The sequence below is a fragment of the Odocoileus virginianus genome, chromosome 1 (assembly GCF_023699985.2).
Source record: "Odocoileus virginianus isolate 20LAN1187 ecotype Illinois chromosome 1, Ovbor_1.2, whole genome shotgun sequence".
NCBI classification, from domain to species: Eukaryota; Metazoa; Chordata; class Mammalia; order Artiodactyla; family Cervidae; genus Odocoileus; species Odocoileus virginianus.
This window is the reverse complement of record NC_069674.1, coordinates 29,621,127-29,646,621: the sequence shown is the minus strand read 5'-3', so window position 1 is coordinate 29,646,621 and position 25,495 is coordinate 29,621,127. Positions and strand designations below refer to the sequence as shown.

At 37.0% G+C, this 25,495-nt stretch overlaps 1 protein-coding gene across 2 annotated transcripts in view; it reads right to left on the bottom strand.

The window, feature by feature from the left end:
• Window positions 1-8,896: 8,896 nt before the first annotated feature.
• Window positions 8,897-25,495, bottom strand: part of WASL (WASP like actin nucleation promoting factor) — a 75,214-nt gene continuing 58,615 nt past the window's right edge. The window contains exons 9-12 of one of the 2 annotated variants that reach the window (XM_020909480.2): window positions 21,480-22,000; window positions 14,553-14,661; window positions 11,440-11,530; window positions 8,897-9,351 (exon numbers count right to left, since the gene is read on the bottom strand). In XM_020909480.2, the coding sequence (XP_020765139.1) occupies window positions 11,469-11,530; window positions 14,553-14,661; window positions 21,480-22,000 (692 nt within the window). In that variant the 3' untranslated portion in view covers window positions 8,897-9,351; window positions 11,440-11,468. Of the gene's footprint in view, window positions 11,531-14,552; window positions 14,662-21,479; window positions 22,001-25,495 lie in introns of both variants that reach the window. The other variant, XM_020909479.2, reaches the window with a different exon arrangement.

Below are 25,495 nucleotides of genomic sequence, written 5' to 3'. Positions count from 1 at the left end.
TCTGAACTAGCTGGGTGCTCGCATTTCAGTACCCTGTGCAGACAGGAGACAGGGCCAGGGGATGCCTCGCTGAGGAAGTCAGAAAGTAATCTACACTGGGAACTGTGAGCTAAGTGGGCAAGTGTTGTTGACTGTGCCCTCTGGGGACAGTGTTTATTAGAAAAACATTTGTGTGGGCAGGCAATGTACTCCCCACACAAAGCAGAACCGATATTTGAAGGTGTTCCCCCCCCCCCCTTCTTTTTGGCCACTAATTAATAGAGATCTTACTAATAGTTCCCCAACCAGGGATCAAACCCCACCTCCTGCAGTGGAAGTGCAGTCTTAACCACTGGACCACCAGGGTAGCCCTTACTTGAAGGTGTTCTTGATATCATTAATATTTAGAAGAAGCCAACTTTCACTGTGCCTCCCCAAGTCCCAGTAATACCTCACAAGTTTCAAGAAATCACACATGCAAAACCAAGTCCTCTTCTGTGCATTTTATACTCCCTAGCTAGCCGTCTTGGTTACCAATTATTATTTTCTGTCATGGGGGAGGGATGACTGGAACCATACAACAGCAAAAAATTGTGTTGGATAATTTCTAGGAGAGGTGAGCAGAATGGAGGTTGTTGCTTTAAGAGTCAGAGAAAAAGTAAAGTTAGAGAATGACTTAAGGGGGCAATGCTTTCAAGAGAAGCAGTAACTGGACTGGGAAGCAGCCTCAGAATTTTCTGAAACCTGTTGCTTCTTCTGGTTTCCTATTCAACATGGTGTATAGTAGCTTCTGTCTTTGGGGAAGATGCTGTTTAAAAAAAAATAAATGCCATTGGGAATTAAGGCATGAAAACCAAAAAACCTGGGGGAAAGGTTTCTATATTTTGAACTTTACATAGCATCAATTTTGCTTCTCCAGAAGACTTGTCAGAACAATTCTCGTGAGTTGATATCATTGTCAATATGTGAAGAATTCCACAGATAGAGGATCCTGGCAGGCTACAGTCCTATGAGGTTGCAAAGAGTCTGACATGACTGAAACAACTTAGCATGCATGCACACTTTCTATTCCTAGTTTCGTCAAGGTAATTTAATAAACTACAAAAACCTACTAGGGACCTGGCAGACAGGCTTGAGATGGAAGCCTAGTCTCTCAATGGATCTTAAAACTATGAGGTCACATGAATTTACTCTATTACCCTGAGGTAGAAATATACTAATACATGGAATGAGAGATTTGCTTTATTCTGAGGTTTACTTCCAAATTACAGCAACAACAATCATTTAAAATAGTTTGGTTTATAAGCACCAAGGTCCTAATGTATAGCATAGGGAACTATGTTAATATAATAAATCATAATGGAAAAGAATATTAAAAAAGAATGTATATATGTGTATAACTGAGTCACTTTGCTGTAAAGCAGACTGGTACAACATTGTGAATCAACTATATTTCAATAAAAATGAAAAATAAAATAGATAATAAGAACTTACTGTATAGCATAAGGAACACTACTTAAAACTCTGTAGTGACCAATATGGGAACAGAATCTTAAAAAGAATGGATATATGTATATGTATTACTCAAACACTAGCAAAGTAATGCTCAAAATTCTCCAAGCCAGGCTTCAACAATACATGAACCATGAACTTCCAGAGGTTGAAGCAGGCTTTAGAAAAGGCAGAGGAACCAGAGATCAAATTGCCAACATCTGTTGGATCATTGAAAAAGCAAGAGAGTTCCAGAAAAACATCTATTTCTGTTTTAGTGACTATGCCAAAGACTTTGACTGTGTGGATCACAACAAACTGTGGAAAATTCTTCAAGAGATGAGAACACAGACCACATGACCTGCCTCCTGAGAAATCTGTATGCAGGTCAAGGAGCAACTGTTAGAACCGGACATGGAACAACAGATTTGTTCCAAATAGGGAAAGGAGTACGTCAAGGCTGTATATTGTCACCCTGCTTATCTAACTGATATGCAGAGAACATCATGAGAAATGCTGGGCTGGATGAAGCACAAGCTGGAATCAAGATTGCCGGGAGAAATATCAATAACCTCAGTTATGCAGATAACACCACCCTTATGGCAGAAAGTGAAGAACTAAAGAGCCTCTTGATGAAAGTGAAAGAGGAGAGTGAAAAAGTTGGCTTAAAACTCAACATTCAAAAAACAAAGATCATGGCATCTGGTCCCATCACTTCATGGCAAATAGATGGGGAAAACAGTGGAAACTGTGGCAGACTTTACTTTTTTGGGGCTCCAAAATCACTGCAGATGGTGACTGCAGCCATGAAATCAAGATACTTGTTCCTTGGAAGAAAAGTTATGACCAACCTAGACAGCATATTAAAAAGCAGAGACATTACTTTGCCAACGAAGGTCCATCTAGTCAAAGATATGGTTTTTCCAGTAGTCATGTATGGATGTGAGAGTTGGACTATAAAGAAAGCTGAGCGCCAAAGGACTGATCCTTTTGAACTGTGGTGTTGGACAAGACTCTTGAGAGTTCTTTGGATAGCAAGTAGATCTAACCAATCCATCCTAAAGGAAATCAGTTCTGAATATTCATTGGAAGGACTGATGCTGAAGCTGAAACTCCAATGATTTGGTCACCTGAGGCGAAGTTTGAAAAGACCCTGATGCTGGGAAAGATTGAGGGTGGGAGAAGGGGATGACAGAGGATGAGATGTTTGGATGGCATCACTGACTCAATGGACATGAGTTTGGGTAAACTCTGGGAGTTGGTGATGGGCAGGGAGGCCTGGCGTGCTGGTCCATGGGGTCACAAAGAGTTGGACATGACTGAGCAACTGAGCTGAACATAATGACTAGAAGAGTAAGTTTTATAGAATCAAAACTGAACTCAAATGCATAATGTTATCTCCCTACCATCTTTTCCCAAGCAGGCTATTAGAATAACCAACAGAATAATGATCAGTTTAATATTCAGTTCACTGGGAAGTGAGGAAACATATATGAAAAACACACAGTCATCCCTCAGTATCCACAGAGTATTTGGAATTCCATGGATACCAAAACTCAGGTCTGTTGAAGTTCCTTATATAAAATGGTGGTTCAGTTGTTCAGACTCTGCACTCTTATTGCCATGATCCTTGGTTGAGGAACTAAAATCACACAAGTTGCATGGTGTGGCATAAAAAATTAAATTAAAAAAATACAATTTTTAAAAATTTAAATAAAAAATAAAAAAATAATATGGTTTAGTACAGGGAATACAATTAGCCCTTCATCTTTTTGATGCAAACCCCACAGAAACAGAGGGCTGACTGCAGTGACTCCTGTCAACAAGTTTTTGTTGTTCTGGGTTCTAGAAATCAAAGCAATGAAAATGTCAAATAAAAAGGATGCTGACAGGGCTCAGGTTGTATGTAGAATTTCTCTTTGCTTGTCGTTTAACTGGCATAAACCATGTCAGGATGTCCCAGGCATGGGAGGGCCTAGTAGAGATTTTAAAGCATTCAACTGGCTCACAATTTACCTGAACTTTCTAAACATCTTGAGGCAGCAGGTCCTTATAATCATGCTCCATGGGATTTGGAGGCATTCATGCATGAACAAAACAAGACTACAGCAATAGATCATTTAGAGGTGGCTTGGAAAGTAGTTTTAGGATGAAACTGATTAAACTCTCATAATTACTTAACTATTAATGTTACCTACATCATAACCTTCAGCAAATACCCACAGCAAAGTTTGGCAATGTCTTTAAGAAAGTTAAAAATTTTCTATCTGAATGGACTATATTGAGCCTTAGTTGAATATACAACTAAGAAGTTGGCCCTTACACTTACATCCTTGCTCAATAAACAAACAGAAGCCAAATATTCTATTGCATCAGTTTCTCCCTAACTAGTTATTATCGTTCAAAATGGAGATTGGAACCCATTTAATTTTACTTGCTTGAGTTTTCTCTCAATCCCAGTCTTAAAAACAATGATTGTAGACACAAATTCTGGGTAGACACACACACACACAATTCTTTTCTATGCTCTGCCTCCTTAGACTCCCACTCATTAAAAAAAAAAAAAAAAAAAGGAAGGTTGTTTCTTTTTAGGCCTGGAAGCTGATTTAAGGACCCACGTTGTTGAACAGACAACTACAGAATTGAGACATTATGAATTTGATGTTACGGTTTTGTTGATTTCCCTAAAGTTAACTGGACATGATAATGTCTTTTCCTTTCACTTAATTTCTTTCAGCACCACAAATACTAAATATATTTTATTTTCCTGTCCCTTTTACAGCAAAGGTGCAGTACATGCAACCGAGTTAGAATTCTGTCTCAACAATAAGAGAAGCAAAAAGTTGGATTTCAAGTGTCCAGTTTGTCCTTGTGCTCCTTGGAAGAACTCTTGGTCTTTAAATTGACAGTACAGCTGTTGGCTGATAATTAGGCAGAAAGATTAATACATTCTCAAAGTAATTTTCTGTCAGGCCACTGACCATAAGGGTTTACCAAATACTTATGTTTAAATAAAGGCAATGCACATTTACAAGAAACTAATGAAAAGAACTTGGATGTAGAATAAAATCCTCAGTTTGTTTTCAACTCAGCACTAAATGACAGACGTGTCCTGTGCTGACTGAATGCTTGGACAATGTTAAGGTGACCGCCATCACTGAGCCAAGATACTATCACATGCCTCAGAGTCAGGGGCCGACTCCTCAAAGCCAGCCAGCCTTACTAGGCAAAGACAGGAACAGGATGCTAGAGACTTTTATCAACACCCAGCTGATGTGAGAAAGGGTGAAATTTGTAGCCGTAAATCTTCCAGAAACAAGGTCAATCTGCAATTTATCCACAACTTAAGAAAAATAGTGAAAACAAGAATAAAACAGCATTATGGTATATGCAAAGAGCAACTGATTTAATAGTCAGATCTGACTTCTACTATTAATATTTGGCTCTAATGGGCCTCAAGCAAGTCCCTCAACTACCCCAGATACTCTCTCATCCAGGATATGAGTGTATGCTTGCTATAACTCGATGGTCTCCCAACAGTTTTTCAGTTGTGATATAAGTATTTTAGATTTAAGGAAGGAGGGGATCAGAGATGATTATTATATTTTAATGCCCATCACATATTTAATTTTAATAATGAGTTTAAATAAGGAGATATTGATGCTAGCCTTGATGAAAATCCTGAAACATCTAGCAAGAACGATGATAAAACTGAATTTAGGTTAAGACATGTCAACCATTCCTATACACTAACAATGAGAAAACAGAAAGAGAAATTAAGGAAACAATACCATTCACCATTGCAACAAAAAGAATAAAATACTTAGGAGTATATCTACCTAAAGAAACAAAAGACCTATACATAGAAAACTATAAAACACTGATGAAAGAAATCAAAGAGGACACAAACAGATAGAGAAATATACCATGTTCATGGATTGGAAGAATCAATATTGTCAAAATGGCTATACTACCCAAAGCAATCTATAGATTCAATGCAATCCCTATCAAACTACCAACGGTATTTTTCACAGAACTAGAACAAATAATTTCACAATTTGTATGGAAATACAAAAAACCTCGAATAGCCAAAGTAATCCTGAGAAAGAAGAATGGAACTGGAGGAATCAACCTGCCTGACTTCAGACTCTACTACAAAGCCACAGTCATCAAGACAGTATGGTACTGGCACAAAGACAGAAATATAGATCAATGGAACAGAATAGAAAGCCCAGAGATAAATCCACGAACCTATGGTCACCTTATCTTCGACAAAGGAGGCAAGGATATACAATGGAAAAAAGACAACCTCTTTAACAAGTGGTGCTGGGAAAACTGGTCAACCATTTGTAAAAGAATGAAACTAGAACACTTTCTAACACCATACACAAAAATAAACTCAAAATGGATTAAAGATCTAAATGTAAGACCAGAAACTATAAAACTCCTAGAGGAGAACATAGGCAAAACACTCTCCGACATAAATCACAGCAGGATCCTCTATGACCCACATCCCAGAATTTTAGAAATAAAAGCAAAAATAAACAAATGGGACCCAATGAAACTTAAAAGCTTTTGCACAACAAAGGAAACTATAAGCAAGGTGAAAAGACAGCCCTCAGATTGGGAGAAAATAATAGCAAATGAAGCAACAAAGGATTAATCTCAAAAATATACAAGCAACTCCTGCAGCTCAATTCCAGAAAAATAAATGACCCAATCAAAAAATGGGCCAAAGAACTCAACAGACATTTCTCCAAGGAAGACATACAGGTGGCTAACAAACACATGAAAATATGCTCAACATCATTCATTATCAGAGAAATGCAAATCAAAACCACAATGAGGTACCATTATACGCCAGTCAGGATGGCTGCTATCCAAAAGTCTACAAGCAATAAATGCTGGAGAGGGTGTGGAGAAAAGGGAACCCTCTTACACTGTTGGTGGGAATGCAAATTAGTACAGCCACTATGGAAAACAGTGTGGAGATTTCTTAAAAAGCTGGAAATAGAACTGCCATATGACCCAGCAATCCCACTTCTGGGCATACACACCAAGAAAACCAGATCTGAAAGAGACACGTGCACCCCAATGTTCATCGCAGCACTGTTTATAATAGCCACGACATGGAAGCAACCCAGATGCCCATCAGCAGACGAATGGATGAGGAAGCTGTGGTACATATACACCATGGAGTATTACTCAGCCATTAAAAAGAATTCATTTGAATCAGTTCTAATGAGATGGATGAAACTGGAGCCCATTATACAGAGCGAAGTAAGCCAGAAAGATAAAGACCATTACAGTATACTAACACATATATATGGAATTTAGAAAGATGGTAATGATAACCCTATATGCAAAACAGAAAGACTCAGATGTATAGAACAGACTTGTGGACTCTGGGACAAGGCGAGGGTGGGATGTTTCAAGAGAACAGCATCGAAACATGTATATTATCTAGGGTGAAACAGATCACCAGCCCAGGTTGGGTACCTGAGACAAGTGCTCGGGCCTGGTGCACTGGGAAGACCCAGAGGGATCGGGTGGAGAGGGAGGTGGGAGGGGGGACTGGGATGGGGAATACATGTAAATCCATGGCTAATTCATTTCAATGTATGACAAAAACTACTGTAATGATGTAACATAATTAGCCTCCAACTAATAAAAATAAATGGAAAAAAAAAAGACATGTCAACCAAATTCAAGATTAAAAAATGCCAATATGACACATGCAACTTCAATTTCCATAATGCAATTTGATACTGCTAAAACTGTAGTACTCAACAAATTTTTAAAAAATCCTTAATAAGAAATTTTTGCAGTCGTTAAAAAATTGAGAGAACTTTAAATTTACCAGAAATGCCCCAATACGCAAACACCTAAGCTAAAAACCACCTATAAGCTACTGTTATATTTTACTCAAAGTAATTGTTATTCATATCTTGACTGATCTTGACAGTGGTACACACGGCTGGTTTAGATTTACACTGGACTTATGTAAAATGTAATACTATGTATGTATCAATAGATTGATCACTGGTGCAAATTAACTTTTTAGTGAGTTGAGTGAGTGAGAGTCACTCAGTTGTGTTCAACTTTTTGCAACTTCATGGACTGTAGCCTGACAAGCTCCTCTGTCCATGGAATTCTTCAGGCAAGAATACTGGAGTGGGTTGCCGTTTCCCTCTTGGGCAATCTTCTCAGTCCAGGGATTGAACATGGGTTTCCTGCATTGCAGGCAGATTCTTTACGATCTGAGCCATCAGGCAAACTTGATCACTGGTATGAATTAAAAAAAAAAATTTAACCTGTTGATTTATCCAAATTTGTTATTCATAAATCCAAAATTTTCAATGGGTTCCCTCATGGCAAAGGAAGATGCCATGCAGCACATACAAAAGATACACTCTTAACATTAATTGCAAAGTAAGTTCCCCATCATATTCATAAGAGCCAGGTTATTATACCTTTCTCTAGTGGCTTCACTAAAAAGCACACTTAAAGGAAAAAAAAAATCTAAGAATAAAAGAACAAGAGATTACAAAAAGTATGCTGCTTTGGACATATGATGTGACAGTGTCAATAAGGCAAGTGTGCTAAGTAAAATTTCCATAAAGAATTTTCCATTGTACTATAATAGGTCTTATCCCTATAGTTGTCCTTTAAGAACTCCATTTCTAAAGCACAGTATGTAATTTCAGGAATTTCTTCATTGATTAGATAAATATAATGTGACAAGAGCAATTCTAAGGCACTTCTCTCTCTAAAAAAGTTTTTAAAACTGTGGTTAATACATTCTTAAGGGTTCACATTTGTATAACAGAAACAAATTTGTAATAGGACATATCATGGAAAATGTTTAAATGAGACTAATGCTTTTAGAAGGCATTTGGTAGCATCCTACACAACAGATTCCACAACTCAGCTTAATCTTCAGACACCCACTTGTGCCAGGGTCAGTAGAACAGAAAATTCTATTTATCAAAAGCTGAATTTCCTGTTTAAAAGTAAACACCACCTTTGATATCAAAGCTATTTAAGTTCCTTCCACACGAACTACTGTATTTGGCTTTTACTGAAACTACCAGTAAACTCCACTATCACTCTGATTTAGGAAAGCACAACATTTTTGGTGTGCACATGCTCCAATGTGACCTTGCAATGTGAACACTCTGTATACCACAGCAGTGGCTCCCGGGGGAACAGCCGAGCAGCTGTCACGCTTCCCAGCAGAACAGGGTGTAACATTCTTTTGCCACCAAGTTTATTTAATGGCACACTCCAACTCTCATGCAGTTGGCTGAAAACTTCAACCATAGCCATTCACTGCTGTGAATCCATTACTAAACTGTTTGAAATTATTTTTTACCCATTTTAATCTCTTTTCAATAAACAAATAAAAACACACTATTTTAAACTATTTGGGTCAAATTAATTTTATTATGCTCCATGATGAATGCCACCAGTGCAACATCCTATTCACTATACATTTTAAAAAAAAAATTCACATACTAAACAAAATTTCAGTTGATAAATGGAAATGAATGATTGAAAGTCTTTATGAATCTCATACATACAATATGTGGCTAGCTGAAGTTGTCTATCACATAGCATTTAGATATAAAAAGCCTCATGCTAGTTTGTTAAACGCGAAGGCTATCAGACAATCATTTAGCTGGAGTGCATGTGGGAAGCTCTCAGACGACGCACAGGTATAGTGCTGTCCACGGTGCGAGGCGGTGGAGGACTGAAAACATGCAACCTTTACATCTAAAGTGGATTTAGTCTTCATGCCTGGACTGAATCCCACAGCTGCTGTGTTTCAACCAATATTAATTTAGACTTTGTGCAACAACAAAAGTCTTTTTTTTCCCCCTTTAAGAAGAAAGAATAAACTCAATTACCATTGGCAAATTTTATACCTATCTTACATGTTTAGAATTGTGTTTCCAATTCGAAGATTTGATATCCTCTGCTCAGAGCAGCTCCCGATAAATCTTTATCATACCAAAGTTAGCTAGAAAACCCTGCATTCCTTGCCCCAAAGTGAACAGATATCTTAAACTGGCATTAAAGATATTTCCAAGATATTATAAAAAATTTGCATAATGTCTAAAAGAAACAAAAAGGAAAAAGATTAATATCACTTAAAATAATTAAAACATTCTATTTACCATTTGCACAAATTCCTAATTTTATTGGTTAGTTGTTGTCCAGCCTCATCCACACCAGACCCACAGAGATTAAGCCACCAAAAAAAAAAAAGCAGAAAAAGGTTTTTAGCAGCAGAGGGCACTGTTTTCTGCAAGAAACAAAAGGTCTAGAATCTTTCCCATGAGCTTAAATTATTCCTGCAAGGTACGTAACATTCTCTGAATAACTTAACTATTGTACTGCACCACTTACTGCTTTCAGCAACAAAAACCTTTTAAATTATTTATGATAACTAGATGCATGATCACTAGAGATTATGTAATAACTGGTTAAAATTCAAGCCACATCTTGCAGGTCCAGCCTGTCAAGATCATGCCAATAACTAGATTTTGGTCGGTACAATTATAGAGAGCTTAATTTTTAGTCGGATATTGTGACTATAGTAATGAAATACATTTGGAACTACATTCTGTATATGACTCAATGTGAGAAAAATAGGTGTCTGTATTTAAATCAGATCATTTTTCTACCTAAAATTTAAAGTAGGCAGGTATGATAATTAATGCTATATATATGAAACAATCACCCTTAGGCAGACTAGTGTACTGTAGAGAGGCAAGGAAACCCTAATTTTAACACATCATGTAGCATATATAACAAATGTACAGGTTGTAAAGTTTTATTTTTACTTTTTTAAAATCTGTCATTTGGTTTTGTGTTTCAAGAAATTTGACACTGGGACCACCAATCTTTTAAGAAAAAGGTAACCCTTCACCTGACATTTGACAAAAACCTTGAGAAATTATACAAAAAAAAAAAAAACCACCCAGCATATTATAGTTTCACTATTACAGGGTATACCTTTGCCAACTAGGTAAGACTTCTATGGTTGGTATTTCGGAATATCTCAATCCATACATACTGCAAAATAAAAATACTTAATCCCACCTCATTTTTACAATGTTCTGATTTTTATAGTATATTTAACCAAATACCATAATGTATAGCCTCCTTCAGTTCATGTAGCATGGACTTATCTCTAAGATTCCCTAAACTTTAACATCTTAACTTTCCTTTCAAAATAATACCAAAAATACTTTAAAAAAATTTTTGCCAAAAAGAGCCTGCCACATTTGCTATAACACAAAAATAACCTCAGTCAAGTATTAGGTATGCAAGGGCTCCTTATGATTCCAGCCTCCAAATACCAGATCTGTACAACAATAGGCAATATTGCTGTAAGAGGTGTGTTACTCATTCTCCCAACTAGCATCTCTGTAGTGATTTTACATAGAGCATATTGCTAAAATCTGAGAAACTGCATCAGTGTAGTGATGTCTAGAGAACTGTGCAATGTATCAGCTTCAACATTCATGTGGCATGTGTTCAAAAAGAAGGGGCTAAATAAACTAAGATTTGCATCACTTAAAAAAGAATGTAGTGCTATACTAGATTTTAATAAGAAAATTTAGGTACAGAAAAAGTAGGGTATGAAAATAGTGTTTTCCTTCTGGCATTATAACTAAATTACATTAAGGTTTTTGTCAGTCTCACATATAATTAAACTCCCTTGTTGATGGAATGAAAAACACTCACAAATCAAGTGAGCATCCTGGTGTAAACGTGCACACAGTCACAGGGAGTAGCTTTGCAGAGGCTTATGACAAACCCTTACAGATTAAATGAGGTATTGCACAGATTAATAAAAAAAAAAGCAAAAAGGCAACAAAAATATACAGCAAATTGGTAGAACATTTACATGATAATTTTACAGAATCCATAGACAGAAAGTAGTGTTTAGTATTTCACCTTAAAAATATATATATATAATATATAGATCAGTCTTCCCATTCATCATCATCCTCAAAATCTTCATCATCATCTTCATCCTCATCTTCATCTAGAAGAGAATCAGTAAGACAATTAAAACATACATATAAATAAAATGACATTACATAATTCTTGCTATTCATCTTCTAAAATACAACCTGGAGGAATCCAGTTACTAAAATGGTTTAAAATGAATCAATAAAATACATCTAGAGTATTTGATTGTGAGCTGAAGATTAGAATGGGAGTAAGAAGATTGGATTCTAGTTCCTTAATCTCTGTGGAACCAGTTTCAACCTGTGCTTCCTTACGTGTAAAATCACATGAGCTGATCTCTCTCAATCAACAGGGCTTCCCTGGTGGCTCAGACGATAAAGAATCTGCCCACAATGCAGGAGACCCGGTTCAATCCCTGGGTTGGGAAGATCACCTGGAGAAGTAAATGGTTACCCATTCCAGTATTCTTTCCTGGAGAATTCCATGCAGGGAGGAGCCTGGTGGGTTACAGTTCATGGGGTTGCAAAGAATCAGACTGGGCAAGTAAAATTTCACTTTCTCTGAATCAACACACATATCATAAGAAAAGCTTTAAAAAAATATACTTGCACATTGTTTAGCCCATTTCAGTTATAATTTCAGTGACAGGTAGGAACCGCATCAGCACTAAACCATAAAGGAAACAGAGTAGGCACCCCAATACCCAATCTCCTTCTCCCCTGATTCTCTCTTGAACCCACTGGCACTGCTCTTTCCCAGTCACCAAGGACCTACTATCACTAAAAGTGAACTTGAACATGAAAGTCGCTCAGCTGTGTCCAACTCTTTGCAACCCCATGGACTATACAGTCCATGGAATTCTCCAGGTAAGAATACTAGAGTGGGTAGCTTTTCCCTTCTCCTAAAGCTGATGCTCAATTCTGTTCTCAGCTTTTGACCCATCACACACATCTGACCCAGATGATCACCCCACCCTCCTTCAAACTTCTTCCCCTCACTTCTAAGATACCACACTTGCCAGTCCTCCAAACTCTATTAGACTTTCACTTCTCTGTTTATACCCACTTCTTTGATGATCCCATCCAGTTCTGTACCTTTAAATACCACGTACATCTTAATGACATGCAGATGATATTAACAGTGCACATCTCTCCCCTGGATTCAACTCATAACCAAATGCCTACTTGACATTTACTTTTAAGTTTTTAGTAAGTATCTCAAATTTAATATGTATAGAATCAAATTCCTATCTTTCCTTTCAAACTTGCTCCTCCTAAATCTTTCCCCATTCTATTAATGAAAACTTCACTCTTTCAGTTCCTCAGGTCAAAAACCATCCATCAAAAACTCATCCATCACTCCTTTTTTCCCAAACCTTGTTTTCAATCCATCAACAAACCCAATGTTATCCATATTCAAAGTATAACTAGTATCCAACCACTTCTCAGGAGCTACCAATCTGATTCAAACCTGCATCATCTCCAGCTTGGATCACTGCTATTCATTACTCTGCTAAGAACCGTCCAGTGGCTTCCCACCACATTCGTGGCCTCCAAAGACTTGCTCTTGGCTTCCTGCCACCTCATACTACTTCCTTATTCTTTTTTCTCTTTCTTCTTTATTCTTCTTCTTGTTCCACCCCTACTGACCTTGGCACTGTTCCTCAACCTCAGGGAGTTTATACTGGCTGTACATACTTTCCTGCTTTCTACAAGGTTTACTCCCTGAACTCCTTTGAGTCTTTTCTCAAATGACATCTTAGGTAAGCCTCATTATCCTTTGATAAATGAAATTCTCTCTCATAGTCTGTTAGTCTTTTCCCTTTTCTGCTTACTTTCTGTCCTTAGTGAAAGTGAAAGTGAAGTTGCTCGGTCGTGTCCGACTCTTTGCAACCCCATGGACTGTAGCCTACCAGGCTTCTCCGTCCATGGGATTCTCCAGGCAAGGATACTGGAGTGGGTTGCTATTTCCTTCTCCAGGGATCTTCCCGACCCAGGGATTGAACCCGGGTCTCCCGCATTGCAGGCAGAGGCTTTATCGTCTGAGCTATCAGGGAAGCACTTAGTACATATCACTATTTAAAGTACATATTTTCTAATTTGTTTTATTTATTGTCTCTCTTTCTCACTGGAATGCATGCTACAGAAAGGCAGGGATTTTTTCTTTTTTTCTTATTATTTCACAATAAATACTTGTGGAATGAATTAGCTTATTCTACCTTTCAGCACAGTATAGAAATGAAAATGCCTATTTAAGGAAAACAAATGTTGCTAAAGGATCTTAGATATTCACATCCTTAAGGGGAAATAAACAGGAGGAAAACAACATTTATTGAGCACCTACTATGTGCTCAGCAACCTGCTGGTTATTTGCATAATAATTTGCTGTTCATATCAATCATCTGATTTATGAATTCTCTCCACGTAACAAACTGGAGAACTGAGGTCCACCACAGTGAATAAATAATAGATTTAATAAGAAAAAGATCTGCTTCTAGTACATCATGCTCTTCAGTAAATCTCAACCATTACTGCAGCAAAATCCATATTCTTTCTCTTTTAAAAATGATACTCATTTAACGGTGGTGTGCATATGTTTAATAACCACAAGTACAAACTACTCTATTCAAATAACGTTTTGGGAAAAAACAAAAAAGAGGAAAAAAAAAACTAGGGTTCTTTGGCAAACCCCAGAAACAATGTAAATTATCTAATTTCTCAGTCCCAATTCTTACAAATTAGGAAAACCTAAATTTCTTAAGTCACAAGAATGTCTCAGGAATGAGATACAAGAATGTCAAGTCTTTTTTAACAAGTTGTTTGCCAGGCATTCTATTAATACTTCTAGTTTGGGAAACAAAACTGCCATTTTTGCCAAAATTGTTCTTCCAATTTATGGTTATGACATGGCATCCATTAAGCTTCAAACAGACTAGTCACAGTGACAACTTCTTAAAATATGTCTGAGAACTTACATCAATGAGGTAATCAATAACAGGAAGAAAATCTAGAAAAGACTGTGTCACAGAATAAAAAGAGAAACAGAACTTCAAATATTCAAATTTATTAACTATACATACACACACGCAAACATACCTGAAGAATGAATGGCTTTGCTCCTCTTCTGCATCACCTCCATTAATGCACCTACAATTCCTGAAGTGGGTGCAGGTGCTGCTGGTGTAGACTCTGGGGCATCAGTTACCTTGGAAAGGAAAGTTAGCAAAACTAAGTAATACATCCTCAGCAGAAAGTCTCTGTCTCCAGAAAATCCTTCTCTCTTACAAGCACTTCATTATTTTAAAACAAAATAAAACTAAAAAAGCAAACAATCAAGCCCAAGATAGGATTAACTGAATTAATAAAAAACCAAAAAAAAAAATTGCTGCTTTAAAAGACTTATGTAAGATGTATTTCCTATTCTTAATGCATAGGCCATCAATAGATTTCCAAATTTAGATTAAAAATCAAACTTTTTGGTACTTGCCCTTGAAGTTGGGTTACTTCTATTCATTCTAACACACAAAACCTTGGCTGGTAAGAAACTTTAGAACAGTTATCAAAGGATATTGTTCTACAAAACTGAGCACATATTTAGATTCCTGGAGTTACTAGGTGAGAAGCACATTTTAAGATATCTAAGAGCATTTAAAGAGACTTATATTTTCCTGAAATTCAGCTTTGCTAATAAGCTTTATAATTTTAAATTTTATATTTAATATAAAGTTATAATATAAATATGTATAGTAGACAATATATATACTGTAATTCAAAATGAACCTTCCTTCTCATGTATGTGAAACTTCACATTAAGGAGATCAGATGGGTAGCCTTCAAAATGTACCTCACAAGGCAACTAACTTTACCCAATTAAAGTACTGTTTACTTTATCTAATATAAACTACATTTAGGGGAAAAAAATCAGTATCAAAGGGTCTCATTAAAGAGACTCACAGACTTAGAAAATCAACTTATAATGCCGGGGTATGTAACAGTTAGGGTTTTTGGGAAGGTCATGTACACACTGCTATATTTAAAATGGATAACCAACAGAGACCTATTGTACAGCACATGAAACTCTGCTCAATGTTATATGCCAGCTTGGATGGCAGTGGGGCTTGGGGGAGAATGGATACATGTATAAGTATGGCTGAGTCTCTCCGTTGTTCATCCGAAACTACTACAACATTGTTCATTGACTATACCCCAATACAAAATAAAAAGTTTTTTTTTTAAAAAAAGCCCTATCAATAAAGGGTCTCATTAAAACAGAAAAAAAGATCTTATTAAAATCTAATTTCTATATAAAATAATCCCTGATTTCAACACTCCCAACTCTTTCCAACCACATGGACTGTACAGTCCATGGAATTCTCCAGGCCAGAATACTGAAGTGGGTAGCCTTTTCCTTCTCTAGGGGAACTTCCCAACCCAGGGATCAAACCGAGGTCTTCTGCATTGCAGACTGATTTCTTTACCAGCTGAGCCACAAGGGAAGCCCCATTAAAAAAGAGACTACAGGAAATTTGTAGAAACTAAGGGAAAAAAAAAAAAGCAATTTAGAAAGTACTGCTCTCTGTGCACTTTGATTAAAATGAGTAGTCATTTATACAAAATACTCATTTTGTTAATTTTGTCCCTGGACTTATAGTATCCACAGAAAAGTATGTTATTGGTATAATTAAAAATGAAATAGCACAACTATACTAAATAATTATACACACATACACATAGCTACCCTTGAATACCATGAGTTTGAATTGCATGGGTCCACTTATATGCAGATTTTTTCCAATAAATATATTGGAACATTTTTTAAAGATCTTCTACATCTGAAAAAACTTACAGATGAATCACATTGCCCAAATACATGAAAAAAATTAAGAAAAAGTTAGACATGTCACAAATGCATAAAACATATGTAGATACAGGTCTACTTAACCATTTATTACCATAAAGTATACACAAATCTATTGTAAGAAGTTAGAATTTTTTAAAGCTTATGCACACAAACGGACTTTGGGAAATCCTACATACATGGCACCATTCCCTGTTAACAGAAATATAAACAAATGTAAAGATGCAGTTTTAAATCATAACTGCATAAGGTTAATTGCAGTGCTCACTGTACTACTGCCCTAATTTTGTAGATATCTTCTAATTCAGTTGCTAATTCAGAGAGCCATGCATGAATATCTATCTACTTGAAACTCCTTGTGATTCTACTAATGTGAGCAGTTTGTCTCCCCAGTAAACTGTGCATCATAGTAAAAAATGATCTCTTGAAGTTCTCATGTAGTTTTCATTGGATTGAGTGCAATACTGCAATCCTTGAATAAAACCATGGGACTCATATGAAGTGCCACTGGTAATGCTGGAAGTGCTCCAAAGAAGGGGAGAAAAGTCATGACATTACAAGAAAACACTGAATTGTGTGATATGTTCTATAGAATGAGGTCTGCAGCTGCCCACCATTTAAGGATAAATGAATCCAGCATTAAGGATAATGAAAAAAGAACAATAAATTCATGAAGCTACTACTGCAGTTAGGTGTAGGAGACCAACCCCTCTTTTTCCTCCTCCTCCTCCTCAGCCTACTCAGTGCGAAGACAACAATGATGAAGACCCTTGTGATGATCCACTTCTACTTAATAAACAGTAATCATTTGCCATCATCACGCAGAGTTCCAAAGAACAGCAAGGAGAGATTAAGAAAGCCTTCCTCAGTGATCAATGCAAAGAAATAGAGGAAAACAATAGAATGGGAAAGACTAGAGATCTCTTCAAGAAAATTAGAGATACCAAGGGAGCTTTTCATGCAAAGATGGGCACAACAAAGGACAGAAATGGTATGGACCTAACAGAAGTAGAAGATATTATGAAGAGGTGGCAACAATACACAGAAGAACTATATAAAATAGATCTTAATGACCCAGATAACCACAATGGTGTGATCAGTCACCTAGAGCCAGACATTCTGGAATGCGAAGTCAAGTAAGCCTTAGGAAGCATCACTACGAACAAACTAGTGGGGGTGATGGAATTCCAGTTGAGCTACTTAAAATCCTCAAAGACGATGCTGTAAGTACTGCACTCAATATGCCAACAAATTTGGAAAACTCAGCAGTGGCCACAGGACTGGAAAAGATCAGTTTTCATTCCAATCCCAAACACAGGCAATGCCAAAGAATGTTCAAACTACCACACAGCTGGACTCATCTCACATACTAGCAAAGTAATGCTCAAAATTCTCAAAGCTAGGCTTCAATAGTACATGAACCGTGAACTTCCAGATGTTCAAGCTGGATATAGAAAATGCAAAGGAACCAGAGATCAAATTGCCAACATCCATTGGAGCATCGAAAAAGCAAGAGAGTTCCAGAAAAACATCCACTTTTGCTTTATTGACTACGCCAAAGCCATTGACTGTATGGATTACAATAAACTGTGGAAAATTCTTGAAGAGAAGCGAATACCAGATCACCTGATCTGCCTCCTGAGAAATCTGTATGCAGGTCAAGAAGCAACTGTTAGAACCAGACATAGAACAACAGATTGGCTGCAAATCGGGAAAGGAGTATATCAAGGCTGTACACTGTCACCCTGCTTATTTAACTTATATGCAGAGTACATCATGCAAAATGCCAGGCTGGATGAAGCACAAGGTGGAATCAAGACAGCCTGGAGAAATATCAAAAACCTCAGATATGCAGATGACACTACCCTTATGGCAGAAAGCGAAGAAGAACTAAAAAGCCTCTTGATGAAAGTGAAAGAGGAGAGTGAAAAAGCTGGCTTAAAACTCAACATTCAAAAAAAGAAGATCATGGCATCCAGTCCCATCACATCATGGCAAATAGATGGGTAAACAATGGAAACAGTGACAGATTTTATTTTGGGGGGCTCCAAAATCACTGCAGATGGTGACGGCAGGCACAAAATTAACACCTGCTCTTTGGAAGAAAAGCTATGACCAACCTAGATAGCATATTAAAAAGCAGAGACATTACTTTGCCAACAAAGGTCCGTCTAGTTTTAAGCTATGGTTTTTCCAGTAGTCATGTATGGATGTGAGAACTGGACTATAGAGAAAGCTGAGCATTGAAGAATTGATGCTTTTGAACTGTGGTGTTGGGGTTAGGGAAGACTACTGAGAGTCCTTTGGACAGCAAAGAGATCAAACCAATCAATCCTAAAGGAAATCAGTCCTGAATATTCATTGGCAAGACTGATGCTGAAGCTGAAACTTCAATACTTTGGCCTCCTGATGAGAAGAATTGACTCATTGGAAAAGACTGTGATGCTAGGAAAGATTGAAGGCAGGAGGAGAAGGGGATGACAGAGGATGAAATGGTTCGATGGCATCACCAACTCCATGGACATGAGTTGAGCAAGCTCCGGGAGTTGGTGATGGACAGGAAGCCTGGTGTGCTGCACTTCACGGGGTCGCAAAGAGTTGGACCCGACTGAGTGACTGAACTGATCATGCCATACAGTTAATAAAACAAACTTATCTGTTGTGTAAGTGTGCCTTTTTGTGAAAATCTAAGACTACATGGCGAGAACTGTATGAAATATTTTTGTGTCAACATCACCTAAGTATTCATCACATAGGACACAGTGTGTAAGATTGAGTTATGTCACCATGCGGTATGCCTCTCGTAACTGGAGAAACTGTGTAGCTGCCTATCATCACAGGTAAATGGTTTTGAAAAAAAAATAACAATGTTTCCAATACAGTATTAAGAATATGATTGTAATAATATATGCCATAAAATTTTATGATTCATTCATTAGTATGTAGGTTAGCGTATGTAGGTTAGCTACAGTGAAGCAATAATATTGAATATACTAGGCTACCATAAAGCAATCATTATTGCTATCAATGTATGAATTGTTATATCTGCAAATAACTATAAATTTCTCATATTTTCACTTTCAATGTCTAGTGTATTACATATAACATCTAGCATTATATAAGAATACTGACAAATACTGATGTAGGTACTAACAGACTATTCATCTTGTGAACAGGATGATGTAAGTTATAGTATTAATAAATCCAATTCAGTACTGTAAATGTATTTTCTCAACATTTCTCTTCTCTAGCTTACTTTAAGAATATAGTATAATATATATAAAACATACAAAATATGTTTATTTTTATGTTATTTTAAGGCTTCCAGATAACAACAGGCCATTAGTAATCAAGTTTTGGGGGAGTCAAAAGTTATACACACATCTGGCTGCTCAGGGGGCTGGTACCCAAAACTCCCATGCTGTCCAAGGGTCAACTTATGTATCTAAAATTCTAAAGGGTACGGCCCCATTAAAATCTGCTTTTCATCTGGGCTGTGGTCATTTTGACAGTAATTCTGCCCACTAACAACCATTCAAAGTTCCTGTGAAACCTTTAGTCAGAAGTAAATGGGAAGAGGGAACAGTTGATTGTTCAGAGGCTGATCTAAGTATCATTCTGGATACATGTTAAGAAAAGATCTAAACACATTTTAAAGACTGGAAGTTTCTTAAATCTGTGCTATGCTAATGTTTAAATGCCTTCATTCAATTAGTTGTATTCCCTATCTGCTATTTCCTTCCTAGATAGTTTCTAGGATTTAGGAAGTTATAATTCTCTACATACTGCAGAATAATTTTCCATTAAAAATCTCTTTCAGTTCCATTTACTTCATAGAAAAAGCTATCATCTGTAACCTGTCTGAAGTCCTGCAGTAAAATGTTCCTCCAAGAACTGAGAGACCACATATAAAGGTCTCTCAGGAAGCACATGAATGTTAGGTAGCTTAGGCTTTAGGTCAGGAGTCAGGAAACTATTGCATGGGCCAAATCTAGTCTGTCTCATCTTTTTGTATAACTTTTTTAAAGCTAAGAATGATTTTTACACTTTTAAATGGTTGAAAGAAAACAAAAATTAAAGAACAACATTTGTGATATGTGCAAATTATATGAAATTCAAATTTCAGTGTCCATAAATACAGCTTTATAGAACACAACCATGTCCATTCATTTATGTGCTATCTATGGCTGCTTCCACAGTACATGTACAGCTGTTGCATCTGTGGTATAACAGCACAGCTGAGCAGCTGTAACATATTATATGGGTCTGCAAGCCTAAGATGTTTACTATCTAGTCCTTTAAAGAAAAAAGTTTGGTAACCTCTGCTCTAAGTGAAAGTGAAAGTGAAGTCGCTCACTTGGGTCTGACTCTTCCCGACCCCATGGACTATAGCATACCAGGCTTCTTTGTCCAAGGGATTTTCTAGGCGAGGGTCCTGGAGTGGGTTGCCATTTCCTTCTCCAGAGGATCTTCCCGACCCAGGGATCAAACCTGGGTCTCTCACATTGCAGGCAGATGCTTTACCATCTGAGTCACCAGGGAAGCCCTGCTCTAGAAGAAGGTTAAATGATGACCTCATCCAACTCAGAGAATCCAAAATTATCTGCCATCGCTACAGAAATTCTTTCAATTCTCTGTGGAGTCTGATTCTCTACTAATCTAAATTTCAGACACAGAAACTTTAAAATATAGTTTAGTTTTCATAAAGTTAATGGTCTGACTTTACCAGTATGATTACGATTGGTTTCAATATGGCTACTTTTACTTGTGTGTAGTTTAATAAAGATTTTTCTCTCAATTAACTTTCATTTAAAAGTCTAGAACAATGAATTTCGAACACAGTGCAATATTCTCTTTATGAAGTTCTATAATAGGTAAACTAAAACTATGGTGACAGAAATCGGATTGGTGATTCTTTTTGAGAAGGGAGAGAGGCACGAGGGAACTTTCTGGGGTGGTACTTTTGATACAGAAATATAGGTTACACAGGTAAAGGTATAAATGTATGCATTTTATGGTATTACAAATATCAGAAACTCATAGGGTTAAAAAAAAATGCCAAGATAAAAAGTAAAAAAAAAAAATTTTTTTCCAAAGACGTCTTATAATTACTTTAAAATTCCATGAAGACAGATAGTTTAGATTGAAAAGAATGGATTACTTACAGATTTCAGTTGAATACCCTGTCGTATCTGGTCTAAAAGTGCATCCCTTCCGGAGCAGGACACCGGCCGACTGTTCTGTTCCACTTTTTTTAGCTGAGCACCCTCTCTAATTTGATCTAAAAGAGCTGCTTTGCTTCCTGCAGGAGTCGGAACTTGGTGGTCAGCATCAGAAGGGAGGCCAGGGGGAGGCGGCGGCCCCGGGGGAGGCGGCGGCGGAGGCGGTGGGGGCGGCGCCACGGACCCGCTCACTGACAGGGGTGGAGGCGGTGGCGGGGGCCCTGAAGGTGCTGAGGAGGGCAGAGCCGGAAGCGGAGGTGGGTACATCCTGTTTGGCGGTGGCGGAGGGACACCCACACCTGGCCTGGATGGAGGCGGCGGTGGCGGGGCAGCTGTGGGAGCTCTTGAAGGTGGTGGAGGAGGAGCCCCTCTTCCCCTGGCAGGAGGGGGAGGAGGGCCCGAGCTATGTGGCGGCGGGGGAGGAGGAGGCGGCCCTCCCCTTGATGGTGGTGGAGGTGGTGGTGCTGAAATACAAACAGAAAAAAGAAAGCATGCTTTTTTCCCCCCACAAACATTATACTGAAAAAGCAACATATTTCAACATGTATTAAAACAGTATGCGGAAAAAAGGCCTCATCTTTGTATTTTACTTTACAAAGCTATGTGAGCAAAGATGATATCTTGTAATTCTGATATCTTATAATTCCCAATTAACCTGGGAATCCTCAGCCTAAAGATCACTTTCCTGGTCTTGAAAAAATAGTCACTAAAGTAGTAGAATTTAGTTGTTATAAATCAGCACCACTTCTCAAGGCAGAACTGCCATATGACCCAGCAATCCCACTTCTGGGCATACACACCAAGAAAACCAGATCTGAAAGAGACACGTGCACCCCAATGTTCATCGCAGCACTGTTTATCATAGCCAGGACATGGAAGCAACCCAGATGCCCATCAGCAGACGAATGGATGAGGAAGCTGTGGTACATTTACACCATGGAATATTACTCAGCCATTAAAAAGAATTCATTTGAATCAGTTCTAATGAGATGGATGAAACTGGAGCCCATTATACAGAGCGAAGTAAGCCAGAAAGATAAAGACCATTACAGTATACTAACACATATATATGGACTTTAGAAAGATGGTAACGATAACCCTATATCCAAAACAGAAAAAGAGACTCAGATGTATAGAACAGACTTGTGGACTCTGGGAGAAGGCGAGGGTGGGATGTTTCAAGAGCACAGCATCAAAACATGTATATTATCTAGGGTGAAACAGATCACCAGCCCAGGTTGGGTACCTGAGACAAGTGCTCGGGCCTGGTGCACTGGGAAGACCCAGAGGGATCGGGTGGAGAGGGAGGTGGGAGGGGGGACTGGGATGGGGAATACATGTAAATCCATGGCTAATTCATTTCAATGTATAACAAAAACTACTGTAATGATGTAAAGTAATTAGCCTCCAACTAATAAAAATAAATGGAAAAAAAAACCAAAACTATAACAATGAAATTAAACATTTTGGTCAATAAGCATCATTTTACATTTTAATAAAAATGGTTACTTTTCCTCTTTAAAGAATCAAGTATAGTTAGCTGTTCTATACAGTTAATTTACATTCAGAATTAAATAGCTAATGTAGTATAATCTGTTAGAATTTATTCAAGTTAATCTGAGCTAAACTCAAATACTTTTTCTTTTAAAATGTAAACCTTTGTCACCTAACTTACATTTGTTAATTTATAATGTCCTCTATTTTTGTGTTTATAGGATATATAATACATAATATATAATAAATACATAATAAATATATAATATAGTGATAGATATAGTGTAATTCTAGCAATGGCAGTAGGGAGGCTGGTTGCTCAGATGAAATGTTCAATTACTTCTTCAGGAGACATTAACAAATTTACTGAAAATTTCTAAACACTGCAAAATTCAAGTTAGTAGTAAAATATTAACATTACTCTGGTAGTAATAATATATACATTCTTATTTTACTAAAGGTAAAGTGTAAGTTAAAACAGAGAAATTCAAAGTATAAATTTATTACATTTCCAGAGGCATGATTTTACCAAGAGCATACACAAATTTACAGAATAATAAACTTCATTATTTTTTCATTAAAAAGTAGAAAAAAAATTTTTTTTAAGGAATAAAGCTATTTATATTTACTGGTACAAACTAATATATTCCTGATGGATAGTTCTGCAGTCTATACAAATACCCACCTTAATTTCAAATAATAGGATTAGGCTCAAAAATGCAATGATACCAAGAGGAAAAAAAACACTTAAAAAAAAAGTCAAACACTATTTTCTGATTTCATGTGAGACAATCACGGGAAATATGCTATCAAATGTGGTCATAAATGTGAGATGAAACAGACAGTAAGGCGAGGCTCACAGGGGTACTGTCTCCTGATTCAGAGACTTTTAAAACTGGAAACACGAAGCAGCAAACAGGAGAGTCATCCTCCTTGGATACAAGCCACCACTGAGGGGAGTGCCCATTATTTACACTCAAGGCATGCTGCTGCTGCTGCAGCTAAGGTTCACCCAATTTTCTCACCAGATCCAAAGCAAGAAGACAAACTTGCTAAGACCAGTCTTTTTCCAACATATTTTGTAATAACAGTAAAACCAAAAGGATATGGTATATGTACATTATGTATACCCCCTGAATAAGAGAGTACATCAAATCCTCCAAGCAGATACAAAGATTTCATTTTAATCAATTTAAGGCTTGCATTTCAAAAATCAATGATATTTATCCAAACTAGTATTTTTTACGATTTAATTGTTTGCTAATCAAGAGGAAAAGGACTCACTCTATTCTACTACAAAAACTATATTGTTAGTCAATCATTTCCTGTGGTTTCGCCAAGGACTCTGGAACCATAATCTTCTATGTACAATGAACAATCTCTTCAGTAGAGAGAATATAAAGTTCTTTTGAACTGGGAGTAAGCACACTGATTGGAATAATTTGGGATTCAGCTAATAATCATTCAAAGAGACACTAAATTACTGCTTAGGCAAGGGGAGAGCATTAATTTATAGTGAATAAATTATCAGCTGTACCAAATTTGGGTACAGCACAAGTTCAGCATTTCTATTCTCTGAAAAGTGACTGTAAATCTCTCTATATTTTTGTGACGAAAACATCTATTACCACCTTTCTATTTTTATAATCTGTACTATGACTACATAAAAAGGAAAGTATGCCAAAGATATGCCATATCCCAAGGTAAAAATATGAAGGAATTAAGACAGGAGAAGAGAGGAGAGATGGCATAACATTAGCTAGGTTCACATGCACAAAAATGTCTACTGGGCAGACACCACACACCACTATGAGAAAGTCTCAAGGCCTACAGGTTTTCAAAACTCTTGAGTCACCACAAACACCAGATTCAGAATGACAATGATAGTTCTTAGATATTTAATTAGTAAATAAAAAGCATGACACAAAAATTACAACAAATCAAACTGTTCTTAACTATCAAAGCTTAGTGAGAAAGGAAGAAAGACTGAAGCTTCTAGAAAAAACCTCATCTTGATGGTACACTGTAATGAAAAGCTGATATACTTAAAAATAATTATTTCAGATCAAATGAAGAGTAACCAGTAGATAACTCTAGATATTTGATATTTAAGGGAATTATAAGCAGAAATTATAAATAATACAAATAAATTAATATTTAAAAGAAATGTGTTACAGAATTCAGGAAACACTTTGAAGAACTGCTCTCATGCACTCTCATCAGGATTAAGCAAACCAGGCATACATTATTCAACACAGATTTAAATTTATGGGAATACTGACAACTCCCTGAGTTGTCCTTTACCCAACTGCATGTTTATGTTTAGTCCTCCCCACTGCCCCAAATTAATGTAAAAATATAAATATATTTTATGTAGGCTATTGAAATAATGCCAAGTGTAAAAACCAATCACTAAAAATAAGTATAATAAGTAATAATAAAAACAACAGACGTGCTGTAAGAGG